We start from the raw sequence: 19,237 nt of genomic DNA on the forward strand, positions 1-19,237 counted from the left end.
TTTCCGCTGCAGAGTCAGGGGCGCACACTTTGCAAAGCACGCTGGGGAAAACTAAGGTTCCCCGTTATTATGTTTCAAAGAAATCGCGTTTTAATTGGGTTTGGATTTTGCAGAATCGGATGCTTGAATTTGCTACGCAGAATCGGGAGCGCGGACGGTCAACTGCGGTGCGAGCGGGAGCGCGCACGGCTGACAGGGTCCTCCTCCTTCCGCGTGCGCCCCCTCGGAAGTGTCAACCAGCGTTGGGCGGCCTTTTAAAGCCCAGCCCGCCCACTATGTCACTCCCCACTCGCTCGGAGGTACCCACTCGGTGAGGAGCCACTCGCCCTCTCGTCTCCCCGTTTTTCCTCTTTTCATCGCTGATCGTAAACACCCCGACCATGTATCGCTACTTCGGGGAGCTGCTGAGCCGCTCGGCGTGCGGTGCGCTGGCCTCAGGTGGCGCGGAAGCGGCTCTGCCGGCGTCCGCCGCCCTGCTGCGGGTCCGCCACTATGCGGACGCGGCCAGCCAGCAACAACCGGACGACCCCAACTTCTTCCGTATGGTGGAGGGCTTCTTTGACCGCGGGGCCGCCATCGTAGAGGACAAGCTGGTGGAGGACCTACGGACCCGCGAGACCCCCGAGCAGAAGCGGCATCGCGTGCGGGGCATCCTGCGCATCATCAAGCCGTGTAATCACGTTCTGAGCGTGTCGTTCCCCATCAAGCGCGACAATGGCGAATGGGAGGTGGTGGAGGGCTATCGTGCCCAGCACAGTCAGCACCGGACGCCCTGCAAGGGAGGCGAGTATCCACCCGGTCACCTCCGCGTTGGCTGGTGCGCCTTTTCGGTGGAAGCTAGCAGGCTAGCTTAGCATTCCGTTAGCATTACATAGCGGTTTACGAGCGAACACATCCGCTGTTACTTTATAACAACTATGACAATAACTCTGAATGACTTCCTTACTTCGATTATTACACATTTTTCGACATGAATTTGGTTTCAAACGATGTAGCTGCTGACATGTCATGTTTTAAGCTAGCACTAGTCAAAGCAGCCCTCATCTGGATATGGTGGAACCCTTCATATTTTCCTTTTCAAGGATGAAATCAATCACAAATTTGATATTTGGAGAAAACAATAGGTGAAAACGAAGAAGTAAAAAAAAAAAACCCAGGCAATCATGACTTTTCCTTTTCTTGGCTTAAATTGAGAAGTAACGTTTACCTCCAGAATCTTTTTTCACTGCCAGTTCTCTCTTTGATGTTATCTTATCAAAGTCAGAAATGTGTCTTTAAAGGCAGAGTTCTGATACAAAAATAAAAATCCCACCCGTTTTTTTTTGTTTTAGTTTTAACGAGCTCTAACCCTCAGTATATATTGATCTCTAGTGAAAGTTCAGTTAGTCTAGACACTTATCTGTGATTCATTACTCTTAAAGATATGCATTTGCTAAACAGTTTGCAAATCTTAACAATATTTACCTAATACCTGACATTAGTTGTGCATGTTAGAATTAAAGACCTTTATTTTGTCAGTGCTGAATAAGACTGACTGGCTACCCAGCCCTTGTTGTCCTGCCACGAGGCTATTAATGAATAGCAATTGCTAATCCAAAGTCCAGAGTCCCTTTTGCTATTGACACCCCCCTTTTTCCTTCTCTTTTAGACATCCAAGCAAGTGACCAATTCAATTAAGTACCTGCCATTTATAGTGTCTCAATATCTCCTCTGCGACCAGCTAATCAAATTAAATTCCCTGTCTGTCCCATTTCTGAACACCAGGCGCACAAAAAATATTCTTGAGGAAACCTTTTTTAGCCCCAGGTTAACAGTGTGTTTGGGGCCCTTGCATTTTTTAATAAATTACAGTATGTTGAAGTGATGTGAGGGGCTTCCTGTGGCACTTCCTAGTTGTTAGATCTCATGGCAGCAGGAAACTATAAATAATCTACAGCAAGATAATTCATTACAAATTCTGTGTTTTCAGGTAACAACCTTCCCTATGTGTGATCATTAATATTATTTGTTTGAGCTTTAATATCAGAAAACATTGTGGGCAGGTGGAAATGTAGAAATACAAGGCACAGGGCAGTAAAATTTAGGCCAGTTTCCAAGCACTATCTTGTATGTTTGCCTATTTATCCCAACATTCTTTTTATCTTTTGTTTCTCTTTTAAGTCTTTTATATCATGGAGTGCCATGAATAATCTTATTGTAAACAATGTCTACTACATTGTTATCAAAGAGATTAAAGACATTTGTATTTCTAAAATGATAGATAGATACTTTATTCATCACCGTAGGGAAATTCACACTTCCAGCAGTATCCTTGTGTTGAAAATAAAACTATAATAAAGTAAAAGGAATATAATACATAAATACCCAATGTAACGTGTTGATATAGGGTATTTAGATAGTGCTACATAAAATACACACTGTAATAAAAATGGCCCCCAAGGTGGACTTTAGACGGCAAACAGTTTACATATTTACTGTATTGCTTTATTTGTTCTATTGCCATTTGAGTTTTACATTGTTTTTGATTAACTAAACAAGAACATCTCTATTTTTACTCATAGCATGTTTTTCCTTTAATGTTTTGTTACATTTTGGTCTGAAACTATAACAGCCCTATATGTGCACACATCCACCATTGACACTGTAAAGTTCAAGGCTTCATTAACGTAGGTGTGCAAAAGCTACTCCTCCTTCATTCGGTGCATTCTGGGTAGTTTGTCATCAAGGCGGGACGTGATGTATGGCAAACCGGGAGGGGTGGTTGTTTTTCAAGCTATTGCCATTCGCCCGTGACTGGTTGGGGGAGGTTGCTGTAGTAAGACTGTGCATGCCATCATGGCGGCCGTCGGCTGTTCTCGCTGTTAACACCCATGCACCTGCTTGATTCTGAGACTATTCTGGGGTAGCCCGTATTTCTTCTTTCGTGGGGCTGCTTTCTTCCTAAAGGCAACCTGAGGCGCTGATGTCACAAACGGAGTAAAATCCACAGCGTAATCTGCAAAGAAGTCTAGCTGGTTTAATGATTGACGTTGTGCCGAGACCCTTGACGTTGATCTCCAAAGTTCAATGTGTTATTGGGTCCGCCCCTTTTTTCAAGGCCACTTTTGACGCATCAAGTACAGTGAACCCGTCCAACTAACAGCAAAACTTTCTCAACACCAACGAGCATAACGGCTCTGCGTAGCTGGGCATTCTACTTGGGCGAGGTTGTTGGGGTCATGGTTTGTTGGGAAAAAAAGCACCAGGGAGCCACAAGTGAGCGCCAAAGAGCCGCATGCAGCTCCAGATATACTTGTACACGAAAGCAGATGTTTATCAATTTTGTTGGTATTTGTGGTATCCCACGACACTAAACCTAGTTAAGGACATTCGCAGAGGCCTGGAGTACAACTGAGTAAATGTTCATGATTGTGGGTTCAGCTTTTTCTAAGCCAATAAGTCTCATGCAAACACACACTCCCAAATCGGGATTTGTAAAGTAGTTTTAGATTTAGATTAGGTAGATAAATTTTACTTTCTTTCTCGCCAACGTTTTGCTACCATCTCAAATTAAATTTGTTAAACACTTTTTGGACAATAAATTGCCATTAAAAATGCTGTATGTAAACATTTAGTGCACAATAAGATAAAATCCCCTTCTTTTTCCCCACCTAGCAATCCGGAACACGTAATACACAGACACACACACAATCGTTAAAATAAAAACAAAATGAATGATAACAAAAAATATAATTGGGGCAAGGCACAGACTAACCATGTGACGAATGGGACCTGGGGGACTCTTATTCACACTAGGAGGGGATGGCAGCAAATGACCTCAGTGTGCTCTAACCCCGTGTGGAAACACCTAAATAATGATAATTTAAAACAACTTTAGAACAAAAATGTGAAATAAAGCATTAAATGTATTACAGTAAATGGTTAGAAGTTAAACAAATCAAACTAAATACAAATGGTCAATTAAAAAGGTGTGTTTTGAGCCTCCTCTTAAAAATATCAAGGGTCCCCGCTAACCTAGTGTTCTCCGGCTGATCATGACGTAGGTTTTGGTCCTCAGTCTAGGAACAGTTGACAAACTGCTGCTAGAGCCCCTCAGGTAACATAAGCAAAATACACAGATGAGATGGCCCAAGATTGTTAAGACATTAAAAAAAACTAATAAAATCACTTTGAAACCGATCCTGAAACGCACAGGGAACCAATGGATCAATTTTAAAACTGGTGTAATGTGATCCCTCCTCCCGGCCCCCAGAAAGCACGCGTGCTGCTGAATTTGTTGTAGCTGCAAGCTGTCAATGTCAAATCTCAATCTCAAAGCTTTTTCAGTCATGAAGAAGACAAAACTTTCAAGAGAGTTAAACCTCCACTCGTATAATCCAAAGTACAGTGGAAGTGGAAGCGAATATATGCTTTGAATGCGGCCTTTGCTAGCATGACGTCAATGTCGCTGCGGAGAAATGAAAAAGCAGGCTGGGGGATGGGTTCCCTGCGGCTTCTTTTCCAAGTCTTTATAATTTGATCACAAGCTCGGGATTGTCCTTACCGCCCATGTAGCTCAGCTGATGTTCGGAAAGCATCCGCTCAGTGAAAGATATTTGTTTTTCAGTTGGGTATTTTTTGTTTTTGTTTTTTTCTGTTCAATCGTGCAAATCACATGAAAGATTGTGGTGGCAATACTAAACCCTAATAAATGTAGCGTGATCCTTTTGTTGTCTGCTGAGACGAACATAAACCAGATGAGCCGTGGGAGTGTTTTACAGCCCCGTAAAATGGAGGCCCCCGATTGGCTCAGTGGGGTGCTCACTGATGTGGTCGGTTGACCTGCAACCGATGTGGGAGATCATACGCTAAAAATGGCATGTAAACAACAAAGCCATATTCATCCGACTTCACAATCCGTCATCCGATTTCCTTCGAAAAATATTGAGGACATTTTGGTTGTAAGATTCAGGCATGTCAACCATTATTTTTTTTTTCCTCCCAGGTATCCGTTACAGCACCGAGGTGTCTGTGGATGAGGTGAAAGCTCTGGCCTCTTTGATGACATATAAATGCGCCGTTGTGGGTGAGTTTGATCAAGTTTGGCAAGCATACCAATGAAGTTTCATGAAAAAAGTGAAGCACTGTAAAATAAGCCCCCAAATTACACTGTATTTCATTTTGCCATATACCTTAAATGAGATTGTATCTTTATTAAATATCTCACATATTTTGATCTTTAGAATTCAATTTGAATTAAAGTAATAAACACAATAAACTAAAAATTTCACTTAACATTTCAGAAATCAAGTATATCTAAATTTGTCCCAAGAATCAGCACGAATGAATATGTTCATTTTCTTTTTATCTATTCTGTGCTGCAAAATTCACGTAATTTACTTCGCCGGTTTATAGCAAATTACAAAAAGGCATTTTCAATGAAAACTACTAAAACGGGGAAAAAAACGAGCAATTGTCATTTTTGTATTGACAATGTTGACTGTTCCTCTGTTATTTATGGTGCATTACTACCATCTGCTGGACACTTGCATTAACAGCAGGTTTTTAATGTGCACCTTCTTTTTGAGTGATATTGACTAAGAATCAATTTCAACGTAGACCTTTTTAAAATCCGAGGATTCTCTTGATCAGGTCTGAAAGATGATGTTCAATCCAAACAGAGCTTTTGTATTAATGTTTGGATCCTTGGCGCTAACCCTTAATGCTTGCAACTGCTGTTGCCGATGCTAACTGCTAACGCTAGCGTAAGTATCACCAAAGCTTCCTGATAATGCTGGTGATGGCTTGTGGATACAGGTTACTGTTGTTGGCGATGATAGTGTTGTTGTTGTTAAAGCGGTCTGATAATGCTAGTAACTGCTTCGGAATGCATCAGTGGTGAGCAGAAGTTTACTAATGAAGATATTAATACAAAAATATTTCAAATGCTTTTCTTTGTTCCTTGTGGTTCGACAGTTAGTCAAATAAAATTTAACATCAAGATAGTAGATGACTTGAGTTTCTTTCGGAGGTATTGTTTTCAATCTGTTCCTTTCTAGAATACTTTAGTCTTACTTAGCCTTGTTTCCCTTCGCCAGATGTGCCGTTTGGAGGAGCTAAAGCTGGAGTCAAGATCAACCCCAGGAATTACTCTGTGAGTCATACGCCACGGCCTTGCTACACCACAGAAAATTTTCCTTTGAGCGAAATAAGACTCAGAGGGGGAAAAAATCGTCTTTCTCAAACTAGCAAAGAAACAACATATATTAGTTTGAATATGCACGCAGGGATCAACGTTGAAAAATCTAAGTGTTTCTAAGCTTTGCTAAACAATGACATCACTGTTTAAATTTTCTCCGTAGGACAACGAGCTGGAGAAGATCACTAGGAGATTCACCATTGAGCTGGCCAAGAAGGGTTTTATTGGTGAGCAACGTTCCTAAACATCAAGCTTTTTTTCCTGCGGAGGTTACTTTGGGTCAAATGTGAGGCTCAAAACTAATTTATTTTGGGGGCTGAGGAAAATGGGGTCTAAGTGAGTTTAGCCCAAAACAGCTTTTCCACAAAAAAGTTCTGATGAAAACATTCCACTGTTCTCAAATATCGTTTTTTAATTCCTATCACAATATGATATAAAAATAGAAAATATTAAGAATGAATATGAAAATAAATTAACCGGTAAATAATTAATTCATAATCCCCTAGAGCTGCCCTTAAAAGGACAGTGTATTATTCAGCACCTCATAGTGGTAAAAATGCCATGTCTTAATTTAGTCCAAATAAAATTGAGAGACACCATCAAATAAACCTAATTTTGCTACATAAACACCAAAACCACTAATTCACAAACTTCCCTTCCCTCTGCAAATACAATTTGAGAAATGGTTTTAAATCCTTAACAAATATTTTTATTTTTTTATTGCATTTTTATTATGGTAATTTACCACCCGCCCCTTTAGACAGACTTTGTAATATTCAGTGGTTAAAAATATTGGTTATTAAAAACAATATACTGCTTTTAACTCTTCCTGAGTTAATTTCATATTTTTATCTTTTTAATATTCGTAATATTCTTTCATATATACATGAATATAGTTTCTATTATTACGCTGGCAACTGTGTGGACAGCAAAGTAAGTATTGCATTGTGCAGGGAATTGTGGTTATTTACTGTGCATATAGCAATTAACACTTTGAATTTTAATGATTAGTAAAAACACATGAACTATCATTTATTAAAACAATACTTCTAGATCGAGAAATTATTGTTTATTTCATGTAACATAAGCCTTACCTAGAGGGAAATGACATAATTGCCTCCATCTTACTACTACAGGTACCCCAAAACCTCAAAAGGCCTGGGCAAAAAAAGTGAAATAAAATATTGTGTATTGGTCACTTTCAGTCTCCGTATTTTATATTCTTCCTTGTGCTTTTTAGCACTCATTGGCAACATCTTGTGGTCAAATAATACACACGGTCCCTTTAACTTTAATATCAAACTATCAACCTAAGGGTAATTGGACGCATATCTTGTTTTCTCAAAATAATTTATGAAAATTAGTTGACTTCACAGGTTGCATGTTAATGCTGATAGTTGACGATTATTTTTTTGTTTTGTTTATGGATCAATACATAATGACTTAGCAAATATAGCTTTTTTAGGACACGGGAAGGTCCAATGACTTCCATTTAGATGTGAAATCTTCATTCTGCGGGTCATGAAAAAAAACTCTTGGATGAGGGCATTTTGTGCAGCCTGCTGGCAAAACTTTCCACACAGAGGGGAAAGGCCCCTCCCCCTCTCATTTTTGCCACCCCGCCCAAGTTTTGGATCATATCCCGGAACATATTATACATTAGCCCAGTTTTGAACTCTGAAAGCTCGTGTTTCAAACAGCCCACCCAGGATCAAAATAATAAAGACTGTCATGATTTTTCTCCCGACCAGGACCTGGCATCGACGTCCCGGCTCCTGACATGAGCACGGGCGAGCGGGAAATGTCCTGGATCGCCGACACCTATGCCAACACCATTGCGCATACGGTCAGTCCCTTTTTTTCTTTTGGGGTAAACAAGAAGCAAAGTGGAAGGAGTGAGTCACATCGAGACGGCAACTTCCTGCCTCTCCCTTCCCTGCCAGAGAAAGCATTCCTCTTCTCTTCTCGCTCCACTGAAAGGAAAAAAACAAGCTCGCTTGTTGTCAAGTTAATGATGTGTGAATAATGGAGTGTTGCACTAGTGATGCAAAACGTATTTGCTTTCACTGTACATTACAGTTCAAGCAAACAGACACTTTAGGTAAATTGGTAGGTTTAAGAGGTTTGATTGTGTTAAAGTTTTCAAATGAGGGTTAGGGTTTCAAATTAGGTTTGAATACTTTAAGAACAGGTTAGTGTTGCATGTCAAGTTTAGTAAACTCTGTAAACAAATATCGATATTTTACTGAAAACTATTTTACATTTTAGTATTAAAAAGTAGGATTAAATTAGCGAGCTATAGGTTTCAATCCTGGGACAAAGCCTGGTATTTTAGTTAGGTTAAAATTGTGATTTTAAAACATTGTTTAAGTTTGAATCATTGAGTAAGATTATACTATATATATAATAGTATACACAGACTGCCTTGGGTTACGTATAGAGACATTTAGTATGGGTTCAGTTTTGTTAAGTGTTTGGGTTCTAAAGTGTTAAATTAGGTTAATTCCCTTTGGTGGTTTCTAGAAAAAGTTAGGGTGACAAAGTTGAGTTTAAAGTCCCTGCTGGCTTTGAAGATGGTTTGATGACGGGGTTCAGGTTTTGATCCAGCGATATCCAAATTTATATCCCTGTGGCCATTTGTGGTCCGGTTTTAAGATGCCCGCTACATATGCAAAAAATATAAAACAATTGGCATGGGATGCATTTTTAAAGGTGGGGTGCGTCATATGTGTCTTTAAAAAGTTTAAAGTCAAATATTTTCTCTATAATGGGCACCATTTCCTGTGGTCTACGGCCTGGTAGCGCCCATCCATCTCTTGATCCAGGGACCTAGCGTAATATGCTAATGTCCGTAGTGCAGTGGTTAGCACGTTCGCCTCGCATGCGTAAGGTCCCTTGTTCAAGATGGGGTGGAAACAATTGTTGGCTTGGAGTGGGATGGGCACCACCAGGCTATACTTGCCCAAGACACACCACAGGAAACGCTGCCCCTACATCCCTAGTGGTTAAGAGATCCAACTAAACAATGCCTAACCGAGTTCAAAGACCCCTTATGCTTTATTTTTCACTTTGCTTTTATCTTAATTTTATCAACGCTGTTTTGGGCAGAACACATCAGGATTGGGGGTAGGGGGAACGCTACAGAGTGACATCATGCAGGTCCCCGCAGGTTTTTTTTTTTTAAGTGGAGCAAGAAAATGGTGAAAGAAATAAAAGGCCTCGTCCAGGGAGAGTCTAAATGCCAACCCAAACCCCAAAAAGATGAAAAAGGTTTATTCAAGCGCATCTAAGAAATGCATGTACTTGCACACACATCATGAATGAGCTGACTAAGACTGCTGACTTTAACCCAATGAGATGGTGGCAGAAAGTAAGAAAGTTTCCAATTTAGAAAGGGGGTGGGCTGTTGTCAGGGCTTCAAAAAATCAGTTTTACCCCTCTGCTCCTATCGAATTCTTAGTGACTCTCTTCAAGTGCAAAGGTCTGAGTAAATTCTAACAGAAAATAATTAGATCAATTAATCTTTTTTTTTTTTTTTTTTTTAAATGTTTTTGATTGACTGTGCCTCGAGATATTTCAATTAAAAAAAGTGTTCCTTTGCTCTAATGAGTTTGGGAAACACTGATTGATGTAAATTAAAAACGTTTGGGTTTTGAGATCACAAACCTGTGATCATCTATGTTCTTAGGCAGCTCGTGAAATCTCTCCCATTCGGCTTTTGCAGGGTTGTGGAGTAACACAATACATCTAACGGTGTTTTGTGATTAGTTTACTAGAAAAATCTTACGTTACAGAAGAAAAAAGGTAATCAAATTACTGGTACTTTTAGTTAGGCTAAGGATTACTTTGCAGGATTACACATTTATTTAGAATTATGTTTACGGTACATAAACGTAATAATTTCAATCACTGACAATTGAGAGACGGCGATGCCGCCCGCGTGTGGTAGTAATTGTACAGATGGCCAACTGATACTGTGTTGCAGGTAAAAGCACTTCTCTTTTTGTCTGTATTTTATTTCTAATAAAATGAAATTTCTAGGGCAGAGCAGTCGCGCACTAGTGATGCATTCATGGACGTTTAGTAAATATGATTGTCTTGGATACTAGACATCCCAGAGTTTGACTTTTTAGAAAATTAACACTTTGTAATATTGGGTTCTTAAAATAAACTAAAACCCAACATAGTTCCAAATTAAAGCATTTTTTGTGGTACTACGTGACCTGGGTTTCCTCCAATTCTTTTCAAGGTTACATTTTTCATTTATTTTAAACAAAGTGTAGTAATTTTATTAATATCATGTTAACTTTGTCTTTTTTTAGCATATTTGATATTGGAGTAATCCAAAAGTAATTTTAAGTAATAAGTTACATTTCTGCAATATTAAGGTATTGAGATTACGTTACTGACTACTTTTTTCAAAAGGTAACTATTAACTAGAACCTATATCGGATTACATTTTAAAGCAACCCTTCCAACCCTGGCTTTTGGTTGTTGTCCTCCCGTAGCATAGTCCAGATGACCTTGAGTCAGCCTGTCAGAATGCTTCACATTCCTGTTGGGTATCTTGAGAGGAAAGTGTTCTGGGAAGTGTAGAGTGACACCCAGAAGAGAACAGTACACAGCTAACACACAACTGCAGGCAACCACGATAAATCTTTCTTTTTGGGACAGGACATCAACGCGCACGCCTGCGTAACGGGCAAGCCCATCAGCCAGGGCGGCATCCACGGCCGCATCTCGGCCACCGGTCGCGGAGTCTTCCACGGCATCGAGAACTTCATCAACGAGGCGTCCTACATGAGCATGCTGGGATTGAGTCCCGGTTTCAAGGACAAGACTTTCATCGTCCAGGTGAGCACACGCGAGAGTCTGGATGAGCATGATGAAGGCATTAGATGCACTATGCAATCAGGGTTGCACCATCTGTCACAGCCTAGCCGTGATGTCATCGATTTTACTTATTTCTTTCCAACGCCCGCCAAAAAGACATGAGAAGTAATGGCGGTTGGTAGGAAAGAGGAAGCGAATCTTGCAGGTCAAACAGTTTTTGCTAAAGATGCACTCGTCGACATCTTTCATTTTACTTCTAGAGTACCGAACGTTGGCGCAGTTTAGGATCGAAAGGCTAATCCTTCACCATTGCCAATGATTGTGCGAGGATTGTGACGGACACAGATTACATCTTCGCAGGGGTTTAGCCGGCAGATTATTAATCTCCGTTTTCACGCTGTTTCTTCTTTGATTTCCACAGCCTGATTCCGCCTTTGTAGTTTTTGTGCAGCCCATTGAGATTCCTTGTGATTAAGGGCTATAAACATGACTTGACTTGATTTTTTTTCCCGTTTTATGTTGTATAGTTATTACATTTAAACTCTAAAATAAAATGTGTAAACATTGACAAAATGAATTTGAATAAGAAAATGTTGAAAAAAGAAAATAATTAAACCTGTGTCTGTTATCAGGTTTGTTTGCTCAATTTAAGTTTCATTATTTGACTTTCTCCCAAATAATATTATTTTACTTTTTAATATAATTGATAGTTTTGCTCATTTTGCATTACTTTTTTAATTTTTATTTTATTTCCATTTTACCATAAAAAAATGTTCTTTTTTCTTTGTAAAATATTTTTGCTCATTTTTTGTTTTATATTACTCAAATCTAAAAATATAGATAAAACTGCTCATTGAATAATTGTATTTTACTATGCTTGTTTTTTTTTATTTATTATTTAAATATGGGCTTTCTTTAAAATATAATAATTTACTCTCTTAAAAACCTGGAATATTTTCATTTGACTATAATTAGTCATTTCAACATGATTTATTTTCTTGTTTTGGTATAATTCAACTTGTATATTTTAGCTTTTGTTTTAAAGGGTATTTTTCTCATTTTGTTTACCCAACAAGCATTTTGCCTTCTTTTTTTTAACCCAAGTTTTAAAATATTTTTGGGCAGTTGTAGTTCTTACGGAATATGCCACTGTAAGCACGAATCACCAACCACAGTAAAAAGAAATAAGTAAAAATATAGGAAAATGTAAGCATTTTTTTTGCTTAGTAAAAATGTTATCTGTCAACAATTCTTTTCATAACTGTTATTATTTTATTAGATTTTTACCTCATAATTTTGGTGGGTACCTTTTTTTTTTTTTTTTTTTTTTTCTACAAAACCAAGTAAGACTGTCACGTAACACTTTTGCTGTCCTTGGGTCAAAATGACCCAACACTCTCTTGGTAAAAACCCCAAAATTATATTTCATTAAACTTTAAAAGACATTTTCTAAACTGGTCCCAACAGTATAAAAAAATTAAAATGTTTTTACCGGTAAGCGCTATAAAAAAAAAAAAAACTACAAATATGGTCCTTAAAATGAGGACAACACGAGGGATAAGCATTACCATAGCCTTTTGACTTTAATATCATCTAATCTTAATTATATTTTGCTGTTCACATGAGACATTAGTTGTGTAATTATGGCTCTTTGTAATAATTGCTTTCTTTCAAGATGTCTTATTACAATGAGAGAAGTCGGAGCATTAAAGGAATGTCAACAAAGATTTTGTGCTTTCAGTCTTTTAACTACCGTATTTCCTTGTACTGATTTTTTTAAAAATTACAAATCAGTATAAAATTATTTTCACTTTTTCTCAGCTCAGACTAAGCATTTCGAGTGAGAACAGTTATTGAATACATGTGGCTATGATTAAATAATTCAATCAAACGTAAACTTGGAACATAATACCAATATTACATTTACTCATCTCATTAGCTACACGGCTTATCCTCTGTAGGGTCGCAGGGGTGCTGGAGCCCATCCCAGCAATCATCGGGCAGTGGGCAGAGGACACCCTGAACTGGTTGCCAGCCAATCGCAGGGCACACGGGGACAGACTACTCACTCGCTCATTCACAGACAATTTGGACCGGCCAATTAACCTGAAATGCATGTTTTTGGAATGTGGGAGGAAACCGGAGTGCCCGGAGGAAACCCCACGCAAGCACGGGGAGAACATACAAACTCCGCACAGGAGAAGTCTGGAGCTGGATTTGAACCCATGCAAGGAGGTTCACAAGACATGAATTGTGCTGCACATGCGCTAACTACTGCGCCGCCGTGCTGCCCTATTTACTATGAATTTATATTGATGTCATTGAATGTCAGATTCATTATTGGCTACACTAAAAAGTTGTCTACCTTTTTTGTGTTCATTTATATTCTTCTGGACATTTTTTCTCCCCATTCTTTAACTTTCATCTCTGGTACTGTGAGTAAAAGTGTGATAATGGGATCAAATCAAATGCCCTTTTCTATGTTAACACTTATAATTGGTGATCTAGTGGTTAACACTCTGCGATCTCACAGCTGTGACCTGGGTTTGAATCCTATTACGAAATGTTTTGACTGATCATTAATTGTACAAATACCGTAAAACCTCATGAATAACGTGCACCCAGACTTTTAGGTAAAAGAAAATGTGTGTTATCCAGGCATAAATTTAGTACATTCTTCCAAACGATTGTCCCTTTTGTGTGCTTCAGGGCTTTGGCAACGTGGGTCTGCACTCCATGAGGTACCTGCACAGGTACGGCGCCAAGTGCGTGGGCGTGGGTGAAATCGACGGTGCCATATACAACCCGGACGGCATCGACCCCAAGCAGCTGGAGGACTACAAACTGGTGAGCCCCTGCCCTTCCTTCCCTTCCTGCCAGTCTTGTTTTCACGTCTCAAAATACAACTCGAGTGTCACCCGATCGCCATGACAACGTGACCCTTACTTCAACTTTTTCTGGTCGTGCTTCTCCCTGACAGCAACACGGCACCATCGTGGGCTTCCCGGGCGCCAAACCTTACGAGGGAAACATTCTGGAAGGTGACTGCCACATCTTGATCCCGGCTGCTGGGGAGAAGCAGCTAAAACGTGACAATGCACCCAGGATCAAGGCCAAGGTGAACACCACTAACCCTTTATTCATTATGTTCATCATATAAATTGGGTTACCATTGTGGTGCCCATATGTAGACCCTTAAGAACAGCTAAGTAGCCAGCGGATAGTTCTGCTGATACATCCCACCGTAGGCTGATTCCCGCAATTTATTTCTTTATAATCAAGTAAAAACAGCATTACCGAAACCCAGAATTATTGCAAACAGTACTTTTATTGATAATACAAAACTAGGGTTGGCATTAGTACTGTGCTATTTTAGAAAAAAAAAAAACAATTGCGATTTTTCAGATCAGTATTTGCAATTGTTGATTTCAATCGAAAAGTGCATTTTCTGTGCTAGCTTTGTTTTTTTTTTATGAGTAAAAGGCTCCAAATTATAAGTTGCACCAGCCACAAAAAGCATAATTAAGAAGGAAAAAACAGCTAAGTTGCGCCTGGAGTATAAGTCAGATTTTTAGGCACATTTATTGGATAAAATACACCACCAAAAACATACATGTCATATTAAAAGGCAATTTTAAATACAAATAAAATGGTAAACAACTGGCTGAATAAGTGTGCGACATGCTAACATTACACATACGTGTGCATATCTTCGACACGCTCAAATATCTCGGTAATAACGTAACATATTTGGAGTTATTCAGATAACTATTTACACAAAGAGCAAATTTACCAAACTATCAGCTTCACGCCATATGACTAAACCAATGAATTAGTCATGCTCTGTGTCACTTTTACCGCTAAACAACTCCTGCAACTTCGAAAAATATTCCCACCCACAACAGGGCAAGGTTGAAATTATCAATACAGGCTTAGAGTGCCCTCTTGTGGTTTAGTGTGAAAACAACATGTGAAATGACATGCAGTACTGGTAATACAAATTTAAAACTCAATTATATAATAATGTCTCAATAATTCTACTTATAAGTCTCACGAAAGTACAAGTCCCCCTCACCTCCTTGTCCTTTTAAGGATCGCTGAACATTGCTTAATTTGTTTCTTGCCAGAAGTCTTCACTAAACACTACTATTTTTTGTTCTTGTCCTCCAGATCATCGCAGAGGGAGCCAACGGTCCCACAACCCCTGACGCCGACAAGGTCTTCCTGGCTAACAACGTTATGGTGATCCCTGTAAGTCCTCCCCGAGGATATCCCTCATTTGAAATTGAATATTCAGCGGCACGGCGGAAGATTTTGACGGTGGCTCCCCCTGCAGGACATGTACCTGAATGCCGGCGGTGTGACAGTTTCCTATTTCGAGTGGCTGAAGAATCTCAACCACGTCAGCTACGGAAGACTGACCTTCAAATACGAGCGGGACTCCAACTACCACCTGCTCAGTGAGGACAAAGCTCAAATCTACTCATTCAATGCGACTAACTCCAATATATGTTGTTTTTTTAGCAGAAATGGTTGTCCTTTAACAAAGTTTCTCTGTCCTTCAGTGTCTGTGCAGGAGAGTCTGGAGAGGAAATTTGGCAAGCAGGGAGGTCCCATCCCCATTGTGCCGACTGCGGACTTCCAGGCCAGAGTTGCTGTGAGTGAAAGAAAGCTGGTCTTGCAAGATCCACCTTTTTTAAGTTACTGTAGTTGCCAAAAATGGTGAAACTGAGCCATTTTTACTGTTCTACCCCAGTGAAATAAGAATCCCACTAACCAGTACTTCGTATATTGCTCCCTTTCCAAGTAATGGATCTCACTACAGTCTTACTACCAAATAACACAGATGTTTTATAGCTTACTAAGCTGGTTTATAGCAAATTACAAAATACACATTTTCTAGGAAGACTGTGCTCTATTTTGTATCGACAATGTTAATAGGTTAAATATGGTGTATTAGTGCCATCTACTGGACATCTGCTGTCAAAGCAGATTTTGTGTGCAGTTTCTTTTTAAGCATTGTCTAAAAACCACTTTCAATGGGAAAAGTGTTACTGTACATTTATACTTATTTTCTGAACAAATGACGAAAAAAAAGGGTTTTTCAATTGCATCTTTTCTAACTATAGTAAAATAATTCCATGTATCCATCTATTCTTTGTGCCTTTTATCCACACAAGGGTGGCGGGGGTGCCGGAGTCCTTCCAAGGCATCTTCGGGTAGTGGGAAGGGGGATAACCTGAATTGGTTGTAGTGAAATAAATGATTTTTAAAATAAACATAAGTAGTTCATAATGTGGAAATGTTAGGGCTTTATTTAGTCATATTTCTTTCAATAAAATAAGTCAATATATTCCCAAAATAGAAAAGTACTTCTGGGTATTATTTTACTTAAACGCAAAAATATATATGTATGAAATAAAAATGATCAATTTTACCTTTAAGGACCTAATTTCTTTGATTTTCTTGAAAATACAATTGAAAAAAAAAACTAAAAATGGGCTTTACTTTCCTATAAAATTTATATATACTATGAATATTAATCTGGTAAATGGCAGATAATTCTGCTCATTTTACGACTTCTGTCTTGTTCTTTAGATTTGGGACAGGTAGAATATTTTTCCTTTAGTTTGAAGGGTATCTGTTTTTTAAAGTAATGTCAAGTCAAGTAATGTTTATTTGTGATGCCCTTAATCACAGAGAGTCTCAAAGGGCTGCACAGACTATAAGGACACCATCCCCTGATCTAAAACCTACTTTAGGGCAAGGAAAAACTCAATCTGAAGTGCTTTGAAATACTAGCAAAGCTATTAGTTCTCTTGATTGAGAACCAAGGGGCTACATAATTCTTAGAATTTCCATGTTTGGGTTGCAGGGTGCCTCCGAGAAGGACATTGTTCACTCCGGATTGGCCTACACCATGGAGAGATCCGCCCGGGTAGGCAATGTTTCGTTATTTACTTCATACACTATGTTGACTGTTAAATAAATACCCTCGCGGTATCCGTTTTTTCAGCAAATCATGCGCACGGCAAGCAAGTACAACCTGGGCCTGGACCTGCGGACGGCTGCATACGTCAACGCCATCGAGAAGGTGTTCAAGGTGTACAACGAGGCCGGCCTCACCTTCACATAAATGCTCTTCCCCCTCCCAAACTTCCCCTTTTCACAGCCTTGAGAACATATCGGCGTCTTTGCCAACTTGCTCGTTTACCCGAAAAAGCAGACGAAAAAAAGCTCCTCAGAACAAAATCTGGTGTCATTTTTTTGACTGCAGTGCAATGCGCCCCCTGCTGGCTGCAATGAGCACTGATGATGCCTTAATGCTTGAAAAGACGGGATCTCAAATCAAGAAAATAAAAGAAATGTTAAGTTTTGCCCCTTAAGTGATTTTGTCCCCTGTTTCCCTTAAATCGCAGATTTTTTTTTTTTACAGCAGCTTTTCTTCAGCTGTCTCCGTCCGTCTATTGTAACCGTTCACGTCCTCATTTTCAAGTTATCTTAGAGGATTTTTTTTTGTTTCCATTTTTCTGTCGTTTTGTTTTTCAGAACACAATAAAATGTTAAATCCTCCTTTGCGTTTGACTTTTATTTTGTTAAATAAACACCTGATCATTATAATTGCAACGAAACTTATACTCATAGTAAGCGTTTACAATATGTTTAAAGAAACAATAGGGGATATTCAATACCACTTTGCTTCGGACTTACTGTACTTATACAGATACTCTGATTTTAAAGTATTACACCATAAAGCTTTAATGATGATGATAATAATAATAAAATAAACATAAAAGGTGGTAATAATAAATCATTTTGCTATTTTTAAGGACTCAACTTTCGTATTTCTTTTGTAATCATTCGTTACGCGGTTATTATGATGCCTTACAAAATATTTTAGAGCAATATAGAGCATTGTCTCTCAAGTGGTGGGTCACAGCTTCATTTTCAGTGGGTCACAGGCCTTTGCCTTGGCAAAATAATAGAAGAAAAAACAAAGGGTCGATTGCACAGTAGGTGGTGATAATGCTCTGCTCGATTACTTGTGACTGAAAAGTAACAATCAGCATGTTTGAGAGGGACCACAACTCATTTTATTGGAGTTTTTGTTGGTTTCATTTCCTTCATCCACTCATAAAAACAGGCGCCATGAAAATTTGTTATAAGGGTGGAAGAAGAGTGGAAAACGGTAACAACGATCGAGTCGAAGAAGGAAACGATTGCGATATACGGAAATGGTGTACCAGTGTCTGCTGGAAGGTACAGTTTGTAAATGTTATATTTAGCTTAATTTTCACTGATCTTTATTATCTCCACAATTGGATCATTATTTGTTTGGATACATGTTTTTTTATGATTTTTAATTTCTCTCAGTACGCGGCGGCTATTTTAGAGCAGTTTTCGAGGGGTGCTTATTTGCGATGTAGGCTTATATGTGAGTACATGTGGTACTTGAAGTCTCTGAATATAATGTAAAGTGCACAATCCTTTAATTGGAATTTCTTTGTTTTGGTCTAAGCTTGTCATTTGGGTGGAATGGTGGGTCCTCAAATCAGACTAGTTGAGAACCACTGATATATAAGTCATTGTACTTAAAGGGACAGTGTGTATGTTTTGACCACAAGATGTCAGTGTATTGTGCAGTGCTTGAAAGCACAAGAAGGAACACAAACTACACTTAGACTTAGTAACCAAAAAGCACACTTTTACTCTTTATTTTCCCAAGCCTTCTGCCGGGGTATTTTTTATTTTTGGTACCCGTAGCAGCAAGATAGAGGAGACTGATGTCAGCTTCTGCTAGGTAGGGTTTGTTTTTTTTTTTTAAATGTAAAGTTAATGTTATTTCAACGACAAGATTTTTTGAAGGCGATTTATAGGAAAATTTGTACCTCTGTACTGTTGCTAGTGCATGTAATCTATATTTGACCGTTAGATGGCAACACGATCCTTGATTGGACTGTAACATTTATACACAAGAACAAGACACTAATCAGTAAAGACTCCGGTCTCAGTGTCTGTTAGAAGAGAAATTGTGAGATTTGAGTCACGATCTTCACCAATCCTCTTCTGAAGCCTTCAGAAAGAAATGTCTGTAAGTGTATTTTTGTAGAATACGTCTTTGGCTATGTATTTTGGGGACTTCACTTGAATAATTTGCTAGCTTTAAAAAAACGCAATGGATGTTGTAGTTTTCTATGTTCATGTTAGCTAACATACCGCTGTATT

At 38.9% G+C, this 19,237-nt stretch overlaps 1 protein-coding gene across 1 annotated transcript; it reads left to right on the forward strand.

The window, feature by feature from the left end:
- The first annotated feature begins 239 nt into the window (after positions 1-239).
- LOC148347664 (glutamate dehydrogenase, mitochondrial) lies at positions 240-17,584 on the forward strand. Its single transcript, XM_088322942.1, has 13 exons — positions 240-783; positions 4,985-5,065; positions 6,078-6,133; positions 6,342-6,405; positions 7,930-8,024; positions 10,853-11,032; positions 13,721-13,858; positions 13,992-14,129; positions 15,182-15,262; positions 15,348-15,471; positions 15,577-15,668; positions 16,887-16,949; positions 17,028-17,584. The coding sequence occupies exons 1-13, from the start codon at positions 381-383 to the stop codon at positions 17,145-17,147; spliced, it is 1,635 nt and encodes a 544-aa protein (XP_088179068.1). The 5' UTR covers positions 240-380; the 3' UTR covers positions 17,148-17,584.
- The last annotated feature ends 1,653 nt before the right edge of the window (positions 17,585-19,237 follow it).

Source organism: Urocampus carinirostris, chromosome 19 (genome assembly GCF_059441175.1).
Source record: "Urocampus carinirostris isolate Australia breed hairy pipefish chromosome 19, RoL_Ucar_1.0, whole genome shotgun sequence".
Lineage (NCBI taxonomy): Eukaryota > Metazoa > Chordata > Actinopteri > Syngnathiformes > Syngnathidae > Urocampus > Urocampus carinirostris.

Bases quoted from the DNA above. Each gene is read 5' to 3' on its own strand.
- LOC148347664 (XM_088322942.1), top strand. From the start codon at position 381: ATGTATCGCTACTTCGGGGAGCTGCTGAGCCGCTCGGCGTGCGGTGCG. The intron at 6,134-6,341 runs GTGAGTCATACG...TTTTCTCCGTAG, and splicing joins TCAACCCCAGGAATTACTCT to GACAACGAGCTGGAGAAGAT. The intron at 6,406-7,929 runs GTGAGCAACGTT...TCTCCCGACCAG, and splicing joins GGCCAAGAAGGGTTTTATTG to GACCTGGCATCGACGTCCCG.